The sequence below is a fragment of the Astyanax mexicanus genome, chromosome 13, assembly GCF_023375975.1.
Source record: "Astyanax mexicanus isolate ESR-SI-001 chromosome 13, AstMex3_surface, whole genome shotgun sequence".
NCBI classification, from domain to species: domain Eukaryota; kingdom Metazoa; phylum Chordata; class Actinopteri; order Characiformes; family Acestrorhamphidae; genus Astyanax; species Astyanax mexicanus.
The window spans coordinates 41,388,320-41,404,132 of record NC_064420.1 but is presented as its reverse complement, the minus strand read 5'-3'; the positions used below and the strand labels follow the sequence as shown (position 1 = coordinate 41,404,132).

Sequence of the window (15,813 nt, the reverse complement as noted above, 5' to 3'; positions counted from 1 at the left end):
GCCAACAATGGACCAAGTGACACTCCCCACATTGCTACAATTAGCCACCATTGGTTGTGCTATGTTGAAATGTATTGATTTAGGCTTCATGTGTAATATGTGCATCTGCCCAGAATTCATACTAACAAACCTAACTGTGTGCTGTCAAAGTGCCTGTAATGAAGACCAAAGGTGAGCTGGCATTGCATCCCACACACAGGCCTTCAGGACGTGTTTTTTTTTTTTTGCTGTTGCTCATAATATCAAATATCACAGAAAACAGCAAGAAAAAGTAACATACAAAGAAAATACAGCTCTGAAAAAAATAAGAGACCACTTAAAAATGATAAGTTTCTTTGATTTTACCAAATTAAAAACCTCTGATAGATGATCACAAAAATATCAAACCAAGCTGAACTGCTTGAATTCTTGCACCAGGAGTAAAGGCATAAAGCTATCCAAAAGCAGTGTGTAAGACTGGCGGAGGAGAACATGCCAAGATGAAAAAAAAAACAGCTTTATTTCACCAAATACTGATTTCTAAACTCTTAAAACTTTATGAATATGAACTTGTTTTCTTTGCATTATTTGAGGTCTGAAAGTTCTGCATCTTTTTTGTTATTTCAATAATTTCTCATTTTCTGCAAATAAAAAAAGTGACAATTTTATTCGGAATTTGGGAGAAATGTCCGTAGTTTATCAAATAAATCAACAATGTCCATTTTACTCAAACATTTTACTCAAACTACAATTCATTTTTATCTATACAATTCATTTAACATTAGCATTTATAAATGGTATAGATTTTAAACAGGTTCAGTGGGTTCCTTTCATGCTGTTTGTGTCAGGTGGACTGGTCAAAATCTGCCTCAACACTGGTCGGAAGTCTCCCGCTCATTACCTTGTCAGGCGTAACAGTAGTGTCCAGAGTGAGCTCAGCGCTTTTAACAAGACTGTTCTGGTGAACAAGCGGAGGTTTTCCGGAATAAATTTGTCCTTCATTACAGGGTATGGAGGTTATTAGCTACGCGGTGGCCGTGCGCTATATCTACATATATGCAAGCCGTTCTGAGTCAAGGGCACTCTAATAGGCTACAGCTGGAGCTGGAAAATGGACAGCTTATTAATACAAAATCTGATCACTGGAAACTTCAGATAACTTAGAAAGAAGAAAGAGAAAGAAGACTTATATCTGGAATAAAAAGTTTTAAAATAATTGTTAAAATCTGAGAGCCAATGTACATACCATGGAAAGAGCAGTGGGTATGTCTAACAAGGCTCTCTACAATTTGAAGTACTTTAAATTGTCTATTTAAATATTAGAAACTTGGTGTTTTCTGTGGGTATAAGAAGAAACGGACAAAATTACGATAAGGCAATAGTCTAAATGTAATATAAAATATGTCTGTTTAAGACAGAAATAATAATATTAAACAATGTTATATTATACAATTATTTAAAGGACCCTTTTTCTAAGCAGCCAATAGATACCTGTACCAGTCACCATCACAAAGGGAGTAATGGGGGAGAGAGAGCACCATCTACCCCCCCAGAAAGAGCATGGCCAATTATGCTCTCTCTGACTCCGGCTGCTGATGGCAAGCACCAATCAGCAGGATTTGTGATCCTCAGTACATAAAATTATACAATGATTGATATATATATATATATATATATATATATATATATGCAGCTCATAAACAATGTATCAGAGTAAAAGTATTAAACTCATCCAAAATATGTTGTGAAGTAAAAGTGGAAGTAGAAGTAAAAGTAATTACACTTGGTATAACAGCAGTGATGAATTCAATTCAGCAGAAAGTTTTTAATTGTAGAAATTTAAAAGTGTTCCAGCCCCACCAGTATATTTCTTGTTGTATACAGAAATTTCAAAAAGCATTAAGGCTTTTTTACTATTGTACACTTTATCATGTTGTGGACTTAATTTTAAATGGACAAAAGGCTATTTTGTATTCTACACACCATCACCCATAATGATAAGAGATAGAATCTGATAGAATCCTCCTGTAGCAATCCCACTAGTCTTGGGGCAACATAACAATGACCTGATGCATACAGCTACACAGCAGCGGAGTGGCTTCTGGCAAGTCTTTGATTGTCCTTGAGTGGCCCTGCCAAAGCCCAGATTTAAACCCCATCAAACATGTGTGAAGAAACTTCCAATCTGACAGAGCTTGAAAAAGATCTGCCATGAAGAATGGGATAAACTCCCCAAATCCAGGTGTGCAAAGCCTGTAGAGCCACATCCAAGAGTTCTTTTAGCAGTAATTGCTGCTGAAAAGGCTTTTACCAAGTACTGACTAAGGGGTCTGTCTGCATACTTTCTTATGAATAAGAAATTTCAGTGTGTGATTTCTAATCAGTTATTATGGGTCATTAAATGTACATTAGAATGACGGGTGGTCATAGCCATTAAACATCAAATCCACAATAGAATAATAACGTGTGCAATAATTAATCAAAGCAGGCTAAATAATTTCTAAATATATAAAAATACAAAAAACATCCATATACATTGTTATATAAAAATGTCGATACAAACAATGCAATAGAAAAGAAATTGTCAAGAAACTCAAAAATGGCTCAGCCAGTTAAAGGTTTTCTGAAAGTACCCCCCACCCATGCTTTAGTCTTCTCAGTCATGACTGATATATAATAATTTACATCGGGTCAATACTATTGTAAACATTGTCTAGACGCTGTTCTTTTACTGCTAATCTTCTTTATGTGTAGCGTTCTTTTGGCGTTTTTCTTTTAATGGGTGACAATTAGAAACACCCAACTTCACAACAATCAATACTAGTAATAAATCTTTGAGACCTTTTTACCCTCAACACCATATTAGGGCATTGCTCCATTTCTCAATAAAGCTGATTTAAAAATTGACCTATTTCAACAAAAGAATAGTTATATGTTAAACCTCATATTTCTACTCTATAAATATGTATTGCTTTGTAAAGACCATTAGTAAAATGGCTTAAGAGAAAATGATATGAATGAGGTATAAATGTGATCGCAACGATATACTGAAACATGTCATTAAATTCAGGCTTGTATTTTCAGCTGCATGGTTTGGGCTATTTGCGCCGTTTGGCCTGTGTTTCCTCTGTGCTTTGCTGGGAGTGTGTGCTGAGAGAGTGCAGGGCTTGGACCTGCTGTAGACGTTTATTCAGCTCCTCTTCACACGCCTGCACCAAACTGATGGTCCTCTCCCTCTCCCAGCCCAGAGTGTCCATCAACACCTTCACGTCCTCCTTCACCACCATCTACACAAGCACAGGTTTGTACGAAATTATACAAAAGTTAAAATGTTCAGTCAAGTGGTTTTATACCAATTACGGTAAATGTACTTTCAAATACAAATGTCTAAGGCCACACTGAAAAAAATCAAATTCTAGTCTTTTTTACCTTATAATTCAGTAACTATTATATACTATTTTAGCTACCATAAAATATATATTATACAATTATTTTAGTAAGTATTCAAAAACTGCAATAAAACAATATGCAACTTGACAAGAAAGGGTTAAACCAATAAATAAATAAGGATTTCAGAATTCCAGACAACTAATGTGCAGACCAAATACTAACAACCTGTACCTATGCATCACTCTTCTGCTGTCAATATACCAACATGGCAAAAATCATTGTATAAAAGTATGGAAATCGGTCCTGAAGGACAGCTTGGCAATGTCCACCTGTACACACCTGTATAGGTTGCGTGAGATTATCTCCGAGTATGTGTGTGTGTACACTGCAGGGTTCATACACTTTGTAACCAATAAATCTCCAAGATTTTCAATCACCATACGATTTTTTAAACATCAGTGCAGACAATAAAACCGAAAATCAACTAAAACTGTAATTAAAATTGTATTATAGTAGATCTAAAATGAATCAGGTAAAGTGTAGAGCTAAATTACTGAATTAACTCAGAGCTGATGTATTTGTAAGCTCAAAATAAATTTTCTCCATCGATAAACTGAAACACAAAGATTTGTAGACCAAATATCCATGACATTTCCAAACCTTTCAGGGTATTTTTATTTTTCAAAACTTATCCAGGCCTGGAAATTGCTATTTACCTTACAAACCCTGACACTGGCCAGCATGCTCATGGCAAGATGTCATGAAATATCTGACAAGCAATGTCTGATAGTGGGTGCTAGATGGATGAGACATTCCATGATATGTGGGTATTTAACATTTTTCATTTGTGGCTGGAGGCATCTGGCTAGAATTGTCCATGTGTACAGACAAGCAACTCTTTAACTCACTAGGCTCATTTGCACATGGCAAAACTCTTGAGACAAAATCCCAGGGAAAAAAATCTATCTACATGCAAACCAAGAGCCGTTTAGGAACCGTTTTTTTTTTTTTTTTTTTTTAGCAGATTTGCATAAAAGTTGCATTATAAAACACTAAAAGCATACTCTTACTGGTACCTAATAACCAAATGTCCCTGCTCTTTTCTATTGGAGCCAGATTGTGGCCTGCCCCCATGTGTGCGGTCATTAACTACTCCATCTTCTAATTTCCATGGTTTGACATGAGATTAATTTGTTAATTAAAGTTAACAATAAATGAGTGACAGCTTGTCTTCACTGAAGTGCATCACCCGATGGAATAGTCTTGTATTCTTGTCGTCTTCATTCCATGGATCAAAGAGGTTTGGTGCCCCCATGTGGAACACAGACAAAAATGCATCGGGATAAACAATCTGTATAAAGTCACTGTCACTCCTTTTCCTTTCTAGAACTAAAGCAGCTAAAGATGTGTTGAATATTATGTATAAAATGTGATGTTTAAGTCCAGTCCAATTATGATGTATGTCCTGTCAAATTCAGTTCCATCCATAATGTAACACACATAATTCAGTTATTCAAGACCTTTGAGAGCATTTGAATATTACAGCCAGGTAAGAAAAACAGTAGATCACGTAGACCAGTCTCCAACACTTTTGATATTGGACACACACGTACACACTCGTCATTAAAGAAAGAAATAGTTACAAAGTAAGTGTCATACTGCAATGATTTTTAGAATGAAGATTTGAAGAAATGTTACCAGGGACAGTAAAAAATTAAACATTTTGACTGATGTGGGAAACTTTTTTCCCCAATTTTTTCCCCCATTTTCTCCCCAATTTACACGACCAAAAACCCAACCCACTCATTAGGACTCCCCTTATCACTAGAGATGCCCAAACACCTCCTCCGATACACCTCTTTTCGAACTGCTGCTAATGCAGCATTGCCTTGTAGCATCACAGTGCACTCGGAGGAAAGCACAGCGACTCGGTTCTGATACATCAGCTCACAGGCGCCTTGTGCTGCGGACAATCACCCTTTGGAGCGCCATCTACCGACCCAGAGAGAGCAAGGCCAATTGTGCTGTCTCAGGGCTTCGGTCGTTAATGGCAAGCTACATGAGCAGCATTCGAACCTGCAATCTCAAGGTGATCTGGAATCACGCAAAATTGCACCCCACACCATGATACCATGACCAAGTGTGTAAATACCTGCAGTTCCTCATTAGAGAGTCTTGTTTCAGGGCTTGTTCTGCCCTTCAGAACAAGCAGTGTCCCAGAACAGAAGCCTGAATCCGATTCTGCCCCCTCCCCGTCCGCTTCATCCAGACCTTTTCCATCTACAACAAGCACAGCATGCGAATGAGTTCTCAAAATAACACATTATATATTACTGCATTATATAAGTGCAATTGATTTCCCTGCAGAAGTTAAATTAAATAAGCCACTTTGCTCAAAGTCACTTTCTAATGTTTAGCCCCTATAAAAGAGTAAACACGTCATTCGTTACTGAGGAATATTGGATTTTCCCTGCACAATGGCACCACCTTTTGGTTGCAGGCTTTTAATGAACTGGAAAGTGAAGTGATTTATGTTCTTAGACGCTGGTCACGCTTTGTGGTTTGGTTATTTTTTAATAATCTAATAGAATCTAATACTAATATACTAAATCTGAATCTAGAATCTCCTCACCTGTTTGCTGCAGTGCCTGGCCTCCCTCCTTCTCCACTGCCTTCAGATAAAGCTGCAGTAGCTCTTTGGACTGCCTCTCCTCCTCCCGCCGGTCCAGCACACTCTGTAAGGTATCCTGCAAATCCTGGGTCTTCTCCGGAGTGAAGCCCAGCGCTAAGCCAAGGTCTTTATGAGGTACGTCCACCAGACTCTGTAAAAGAATTCTAATACAATCAGTAAACATGTATTACATTTATAAACATCCAAAAGAGTTATGGAAACACTGTTCTTCCAGTGGTAGAACCATGCTGCCTTTTTTTTTTGGTTAGGCACCATATTTAGAACAGAGGAACAGGCTAATACACACAGACAAATCATAGTGTATTCATTCTTGGCCGGGCTCACTTGAAAAAATGATTTGACAGCAAAGTTTTAAAGGAAAAGTTAAACAATTTAAAAAGTATTTTTAAAAAGTAGCTACCAAACAAAATACATGAGTTTATAATTTACAAAAAAAATATTCACTAGTTTTAAATAACAGAGAATCTTACCTAACTAAGATTTTATTATTTATAGAAGACCAGATAGGATAGTTATCAGTTAACTCATCTCTATCCCTATTTAAAACTGGGCTGGTATATAAAGACTTCATACTGTCTGTTTTGTACATGTTTGACCTGTGGTAAATTACAATAATATTATTTAATCATTAATCATTTATTTATTTAAATGCTAGACCTTTTTTAAAGCAACTTCATTATGCTTCTGAATAAAAAACTGTTAATTGTTAATTATTTACCTTGCAGGATTTGCAATTAAATAAATCAACAAACAGATTTTAAGATGGATGTTAAGCAAGCAAAATAAAAAATAAACTTTTAATCTTTTATTTTTTTTTTTTTTTTACTTATTTAGCTGAACAGCAAATCATTTATACCAAAACCATAATTTTATATAACACTACAGTGTTCTTCTAAAACGATACATTGTGAATGTTCTTTGTAATTTTAAAACCAATCTAACTTAGTTTAATCAAACTTTATATTTTCTTTCCTCTCTTTTCTCCTAAATCAAATGTGGTGGGCTAAAAAACTGCATTGTGATTTGATGGTATGTCTTCTAGAATTTAAAAAATCTTAAATGAACAATCACAATTTTAAGCCACAAATGCTGTTATGGCTATTTCTTTAACTCTGTGAAGTAGATTTACAGGAACTGAAAGTGTAAAGTATGATATGTCCACATGATCAGAATCTGAAGGTTCTGCTTAAACTGACCTGTAGGTCTGCCTCGGACATGAGAATGATGTTGGCCAGGTTCTGTTTGAGTTTGTCTGCTACCGTACGCCAGGGTTCCACACCATTGTCCATCCCACTGTCCACTGCGTCTGTCTCCATCTCGACAGTCTCTGATCTGAGCCATGCTGTGCCTCCGTCATCTACAGAGAACAACACAGCTGATCAGGATCTGAGATTACATTCATTTACAGAGGAAATGCTTTCCTGCAAATATAAGCTTACATCTTCTAGCAGGGGTCCACACCTCACCAGTACATAACAACATGAATTTGGTGTTTGGGGGCAGACACAAGAAGTAGGTCTCATCTTTCACAAAAGTGCCATCATCTTCCAGCACCACTGATACTGAGGAATCAGGCTTAAATTCCAGTGTTTCACTGCCTACAGGAGGAATAAAAAAATGATATTAATTTAAGTATTAAAGCTCAGATAAGACAACCATATTCTCCATACTTGTGCTGAAGAAGGAAAGATTAAAGGTCTTGCTTAAGGGCCCAACCCTCGAATCTTGCATCAATTGTTTTTTTTATGAAAAAGTTTATAAAGAGTTGTTTTAAATGCTAATAGAATAGCAATGAGCTAATGAGCAAATCATCTAATTTGACAGGGGTGCTCAAACATTTTCATGCAGATAACTTTTATATGCTACTACATTTTCATAAAAATATCTGCAGGTAAACAATATTAAAGTAATTTTCTTTCTGAAATGATTGTATGCCACTGATTTAGGTCAATAATAATGATAATAATAACAATAATAATAATAATAATAACAATAGCATAAAATGCAATTAAATATTTTTAAAAAGCAAAAATATTTGATGATTAAGATAATTCTAACTTTGGAATTGGAATACAAAAATATTAAACATACAGCACCTGTTAAAACTTTTGACACACCTTTTCTCATTTAATGTGTTTTCTTCCATTCTATTGTAAATTTAATATTTAAGATATTAAAGCTATACAATAAACATATGCAATATACCACATGTAGCTTTGAGGACAGACCTGCACACTCTTTGGTATTTTAATCTCAGTGTCTTCATTAAGGAAGAGTCACCTGAAATAGTTTTCTCAGCATCTTGAAGGAGTTCCTAGAGGTGCTCAACAATAGTTGCTGCTTTTCCCAAAGCTCATCCCAAATAACTACCTCATTTGGGATTTTTATTTTCTAAGTAATTCCCTATGTGTCCTTTAATTGTTTTAATTGTCTTTAATATTAATCTACAATGTAGAAAATAAATAAAAAAGAAAAACATTGAATTATAAGGTGTGTCCAAACTTTTGACTGATACTGTATATTTTACATAAAAATCCAGATTGTTCATGTTAATACATTTTACTTGAGTGTTTTTTTTACACTCAAGTAAAAACAGAGGGTAACATTATGTTCAAACTTAGTTTATATATTGTTTTCTTGATGAGTTGATAATGTAATTATTGTGAGGGGCCTACATATAGCTGTTTACATTGGTCAGTACTTAATCAGTTTAAAATATAGCCATAAACAAAGAAAAATAAAAGAAGGGAAAAGAACTGGAAAGAAAACAAGAAGAAGAGTAGGAGAAGAGTGGTTTTACAAGCTCTTCAGTGTGATTTTGTTGTTTTCACTTTCTGTCCTTTCTTAAGGTGCCCCTAAGGTAACATAATGTAAAAAAATAACAATAATAATAATAATAATAATAATAATAATAATAATAATGAGTGGCTACAACTTATTAATGAGATATAAGGTAAATGGATACTGCATACTGTCTGTGTCTGAGCCCATAAGCTTTTAGAATGAGAATAAAGTGTCTTTTAATTAGAATTACGCCATGTCTCACCACAAGAGACTCAAAAATATCGCCATAATTAATTCCAAAATAAAAATACAATTTACAGAAAAAAAAGTTGTATTGTTATTTTCTGGTTACGACTTAATTATCTCATTCCCATGCCTTAGGATCTCATTTTCACGCCTTAATTAAATTATTTAGACGTGGAAAAGTGATCCTAATGAATGGGAACAAGATGATTTAGTCATAGGCACGACTTAAGATGTGGGAATGAGATAATAAGAGAATAATAAAACTTGCTTTCCTGTAAATTAATTTCCATGAAGAAACTGAACATTACATCAAAGCTCTAATCCAAGGATAATCTTTAGTAAGAAAAGAGTGAATTGGTTTCTTTTTATTTTCATCTTGGAATTAATTATGGGGATATTTTGGAGTCTTTTGCAGTAAAATAACTAAAATGTTCTGTGTAAAATTAAGCTTGGGTTTTATTCTAGAGTAGAATAAAGCGCAGGCTTCCTCATGTAATTTTTTTTTACCTTATGATACTTCATTAGCTAGATATCTCTCAGTATTTTATATTTCTCAGTGTCGTGGCCACGCATTATTATATATATATATATTTTTTACGTGATCTGATCTTTGGGGCTCCGTACTTTGTATTGAACAGAAATAATCAAATACTAATAATCAAATACTAAGAGATACTTAGCTATAATCAAGTATAATGAAGTAAATAATGAGTTTACCTGAGAAAGTCTACTCTTTAATCATCTCTAGAAAGAAATTCAAGCTTTATTTTACACAGAATATTTAGTTATTTAGGGTAAAAGAAATCTTGGAATTTTCTATTGCACCTTAAAAAAGTGCTGCAGTTGCAATGTTTAACTGCTTCTTCCCCATTCTTCAAATTCAGAATGTAGCTTAACTAAACTACTGCACTTTTTTTTAAGGTGGAACGGATATATGGAATAAAAAAGGCAATCTTTAGCCTGATCTAAAGTTTGGGAGCAGTTTAAATATAAAATTCAACTGCTAAACGAGGCGAAACTAACTCACCCTTTATCTTCAGCTGATCCAGAGAGGACACTGCCACCCCTACACACCTCTGCCGGCTGTAGTTACACACTTTACAGGGTCTTACAGACATATTAGCTTTTTGTTTTTATCAGGGTTATCCTCAGCTGTGTGTTTAAAGTGTTAATATATCCATTAACATCAGACCGTAGTCCACACTGTGACAGATAGCTGCTGTTTTGTTTTCGTTTCAGCTCTTCTTCTTTGGAATTGATTGGAGCACAGTGGTGCAGAATATCACCCCCTACAGGCACTACAGCCTTACTACAGCCGTAGGTTACAAGGCTGTGCACATTTCTACTTTTCAGAATTTAATTCAGTTTAACCCCTTTAACAGGCCTTGGCCCATGCACAGGCTACAAGTGTAGGTGATACAGAACCAATTTTCTCTGTTGTACAATTTATTTACATTCTAAAAACATTAAACACTTAAATAATTTGCTTGTTCACTCTTTACTTCACTTAATTTCAGATCAGTAAGAAACAGGGCTGGACTGGGACAAAAAAATCGGCCCTGGCATTTTTGGTTTAGACAGGCCCCTCATAATTAGCAGAGCACAACCAACTTGTAATTTATGTATGTGGGGTTACAGAGAAGCATAATGTATCATCAGCATATTAACTATTATTATCTATTATTAACTCCACCATTTTTGTCTGCTCTGTGTAGTTCAACTGATTTTTTATCCTTTTTATTGAAATCATCTCTAATATGTATTTTGGGTTTTTTCTTTGATATAACAAATAAAATAATTCTTTTTTTTTAGGTTAAAGGTGCTTCCTCCTTTAAACAGCTATAACATGTATTTGTAAAAGTCTACAAACGGGCATTCTGTATAGCCTTACCATTATCAACTTCATAATCAAAATTTAACTTAATTATAATAATGTTTTGTTTTTTGAGATGGAATGTTGTAATGGGGCTCGAGAGAGAGAGAGAGAGAGCGAGAAAAAGAGAGAGACAGTCCGAGAGAGCGACGGAGAAAAAGAGAGAGAGAGAGCGAGAGACAGAGAAAAAAAAGGTAGAGAGCGAGAGAAAAAGAGAGACAGAGAGGCTGCCCTTCTTACGATAAAAAAGTGATGGAGATCAAGCTAGAGTACCCCTTCTTGCAACAAATTATGATGATGTGCCTTAGATCAAGATATTTTAATAATGTCTTAATCTTAATTAGTGGCCATCTGTGAGTGACCCTTGTTGTCCTTCCAGTCAAAAATGGTTCTGTTATGAAGCACATCTTAGGCCACACCAACTAGACATTGTTTTAAAGTGTATAAAATGTGATGCAGTGCTGTATAGGACTCTCTAACGATAGGACAGACTGTACTTTACCATCATGTTGGTAAAAGAAAATTGCTGTAAAAAAAATCCCCATTGTTAAAGTTGTATCTATTCCATCCATTTTAGTTTTTTTTTTTGTCATGCATTAAGTACCTTTTTATTCACTCATAATATTAGATCTACAAATCTTGCCATGATCCAAACTGCAGGATATATTTATCCAGCATGGTGTTGTTGAAGTTAATCATGACTGAATGATGGAACAGTAGTAATATTTATAGGGTCTTAGTTATCCGGTGATCTACACAAAATCTTTTTTTTTTTTTTTTTTTTTTTTTACTTTTCCTTTCCCACAACATGAAATGCAATCTTTATAGGGATGTAAGAATGATACTAAGGTATGGAGACCTCTATTGAAGTACTTGGTTAAATAATGCCGACACAAAATGTTTATTATGTTTATTTAATAAGAATATTAAGGTTGAGAGACAGTGGTGTTATGGACTATACATTTTTTTAAAGACCCAGATCAGGGACCAAGATTCCACTCTAGAAGATCTAATAGAACACTAATATACAGGAGGGAAAAACCAGGATTCCTGTAGAAAACAAAGAACAGGAGAGACAAAGACAAAGAGCAAGAGACCACAAGCAAAATGTTCACCTAAATCTGTAAATCTAATAATTTGCACCGGTACCCCACTGTTCTCAGCAGACCAGGCCACTATTCCCTCTGTCAGAAAAAAGTCATAATCCAATTAAACATCACCCTCACAGTCTAGCAAGCTCACATAATATAACATCGAACAACTGGGGGGTTATACACAAGACCTCAACTCTACACAAGTACTTTACTCTCCCACTCAATCATAATTAAATCCATGACTAAATTACAACTAATATAACATTAAACACCTAACCTTCCCTTTACCCACACAATAATCACTAATCACTATGTAGCAAGCTCTTCACATGGGACATCAGGTAGGCACTTCTTTAACTACCTACCTACCTTTTTTATCTAACTACCAACCCCTTTACCTACCTACCTATTTAACTATCTACTTACCTTTTTATCTAACTACCAACCCCATTACCTACCTACCTATTTACCTACCTCTTTAACTACCTACCTACCTGTTTAGCTAACTACCAACCCCTTTACCTACCTACCTACCTATTTGACTAACTACCTACCTTTTTATCTAACTACAACCCCATTACCTACCTATCTATTTGCCTAACTACCTACCTCTTTAACTACCTACCTGTTTACCCAACTACCAACCCCATTCCCTACCTACCTATTTAACTACCTACCTACCTTTTTACTTAACTACCAACCCCATTCCCTATCTACCTATTTAACTACCTACTTCCATGAATACCTACCTACATTTTTACCTAACTACCAACCCCATTACCTACCTACCTCTTTACCTACCTCTTTAACTACCTACTTCTTTAACTACCTACCTTTTTACCTACCTACAACCCCTTTACCTACCTACCTCTTCAAATACTTATCCTATATTTTTATCTAACTACCAACCTCTTTACCTACCTACCTATTTGACTAACTACCTACCTTTTTATATAACTACCAACCCCATTACCTACCTACCTATTTAACTACCTACCTACCTTTTTAATTAACTACCAACCCCTTTTACCTACATACCTCTTGAACTACCTACCTACCAACCTACCTTCCTATTTACCTAGCTCTTTAACTATCTACCTCTTAAACTACCTACCTACCTACCTCTTAACTACCTACCTACATCTTTAACTACCTAACTCTTTAACTCCCTTCCTAGCTTTTTACCTAACCTCCAACTCCATTACCTACATACCTACCTCTTTTACTACATTCCTACCTGTTTACCTAACTACCAACCCTATTACCTACCTACCTATTTAACTACCTACCTTTTTAACCTAACTACCAACCCCATTACCTTCCTACCTATTTAACAACTTACCTACCTTTTTACATAACTACCAACCCCATTACCTACCTACCTATTTAACTACCTTCCTACTTCTTTACCGAACTACCAACCTACCTACCTCTTTAACTCCCTTTCTAGCTTTTTACCTAACCTCCAACTCCATTACCTACATACCTACCTCTTTACCTACCTTTCTACCTATTTACCTAACTACAAACCTGATTAACTACCTATTTAACTACCTACCTACCTTTTTACCTTACTACCAACCCCATTACCTACCTACCTCTTTTACTACGTTCCTACCTGTTTACCTAACTACCAACCCCATTACCTACCTACCTACCTCTTTTACTACGTTCCTACCTGTTTACCTAACTACCAACCCTATTACCTACCTACCTATTTAACTACCTACCTTTTTAACCTAACTACCAACCCCATTACCTACCTACCTATTTAACTACCTACCTACCTTTTTACCTAACTACCAACCCCATTACCTACCCTCCTATTTAACTACCTACCTACCTTTTTACCTAACTACCAACCCCATTACCTACCCTCCTATTTAACTACCTACCTACATTTATACCTAATTAACAACCCCATTACCTACCTACCTATTTAACTACCTACCTACCTTTTTACCAAAAATACCAACCCCATTATCTACCTACCTCTTTTACTAGCTTTCTACCTTTTTACCTAACTACCAACCCCATTACCTACCTACCTATTTAACTACCTACCTTTTTAACCTAACTACCAACCCCATTACCTACCTACCTTTTTAACTACCTACCTACCTCTTTACCTCACTACCAACCCCATTACCTACTTACCTATTTAAAGACCTACCTACCTTCTTACCTAACTACCAACCCCGTTACCTACCTACTTATTTAACTACTTACCTACATTTTTACCAAACTACCAACCCCATTACCTACCTACCTCTTTAACTCCCTTCCTAGCTTTTTACCTAACCTCCAACCCCATTATCTACGTACCTACCTCTTTTTCTACGTTCCTACCTGTTTACCTAACTACCGACCCTATTACCTACCTACCTATTTAACTACCTACCTTTTTACCTAACTACCAACCCCATTACCTACCTACCTCTTTACATACCACTTTAACTACCTTCCTACCTGTTTACCTAACTACCAACCCCATTACCTACCTACCTACTTCTTTAACTACCTAACTACCTTTTTACCTAACTACCAACCCCATTACATACCTACCTATTTAACTACTTACCTACATTTTTACCAAACTACAACCCTATTACCTACCTACATATTTAACTACCTTCCTATCTCTTTACCTAACTACCAACCCCATTAGCTACTTACCTATTTAACTACTTACATACCTTTTTACCTAGCCATCAACCCAATTACCTACCTACCTCTTTAACTACCTTCCTACATGTTTACCTAACTACCAACCCCATTACCTACCTACCTACCTCTTTAACTACCTACCTACCTTTTTACCTAACTACCAACCCCATTACCTACCTACCTATTTAAGTACCTACCTACCTTTTTACCAAACTACCAACCCCATTACCTACCTACCTCTTTACCAACCCCTTTAACTATCTTTCTACCTGTTTACCTAACTACCAACCTGATACTTACCTACCTACCTCTTTACCTACATTTTTAACTACCTACCTACCTTTTTACCTAACCACCAACCTCATTACCTACCTACCTTTTTACCTACATTTTTAACTACCTACCTTTTTACCTAACTACAAACCCCATTACCTACCTACCTCTTTACCTACATTTTTAACTACCTACCTACATTTTACCTAACTACCAACCCAATTACCTACCTCTTTACATACATTTTTAACTACCTACCTACCTTTTTACTTAACTACCAACCCCATTACCTACATACCTATTTAACTACCTACCTTTTTTACCAAAACTACCAACCCCATTATCTACCTACCCATTTAACTACCTTCCAACCTCTTTACCTAACTACAACCCCATTACCTACCTACCTATTTAACTACTTTCCTACCTCTTTACTGAACTACCAACCCCATTACCTACCTACCTCTTTGCCTACTTCTTTAACTACCTTCCTACCTGTTTTCCTAATTACCAACTTCATGACCTAACTACATTTTTAACTACCTACCTACCTCTTTACCTACCTCTTTAACAATCTACATACCTGTTAACCCAACTACTAACATATTACCTACCTACCTACCTATTTAACTACCAGCCTACATACCTACCTACCTACCTGTTTACCTAAGTACCAACCCCATTACCTACCTATCTATTTAACTACTTACCTACCTTTTTACTTAACCATCAACCCCATTACCTACCTACCTATTTAACTACCTACCTACTTCTTCACCTAACTACCAACCCCATTACCTACTTACCTATTTAAA

General features: G+C 35.7%; 1 protein-coding gene across 1 annotated transcript; it reads right to left on the bottom strand.

Moving 5' to 3' along the window:
* Positions 1-1,780: 1,780 nt before the first annotated feature.
* dffa (DNA fragmentation factor, alpha polypeptide) lies at positions 1,781-10,350 on the bottom strand. The gene is made up of 6 exons (XM_007246780.4): positions 10,119-10,350; positions 7,501-7,659; positions 7,258-7,418; positions 6,002-6,191; positions 5,522-5,649; positions 1,781-3,266 (listed from the first exon to the last, which is right to left on the bottom strand). Exons 1-6 carry the CDS (start codon positions 10,207-10,209, stop codon positions 3,078-3,080), a joined length of 918 nt encoding a protein of 305 aa, XP_007246842.1. The 5' UTR covers positions 10,210-10,350; the 3' UTR covers positions 1,781-3,077.
* Positions 10,351-15,813: the final 5,463 nt, after the last annotated feature.

Excerpts from the sequence above, each read along its gene's own strand:
- dffa (XM_007246780.4), bottom strand. The coding sequence starts at position 10,209 with ATGTCTGTAAGACCCTGTAAAGTGTGTAACTACAGCCGGCAGAGGTGT. Across the intron at positions 7,660-10,118 it reads GGATCAGCTGAAGATAAAGG|GCAGTGAAACACTGGAATTT; the intron begins GTGAGTTAGTTT and ends TTCCTCCTGTAG. Across the intron at positions 7,419-7,500 it reads GTGGACCCCTGCTAGAAGAT|ATGACGGAGGCACAGCATGG; the intron begins GTAAGCTTATAT and ends TGTTCTCTGTAG.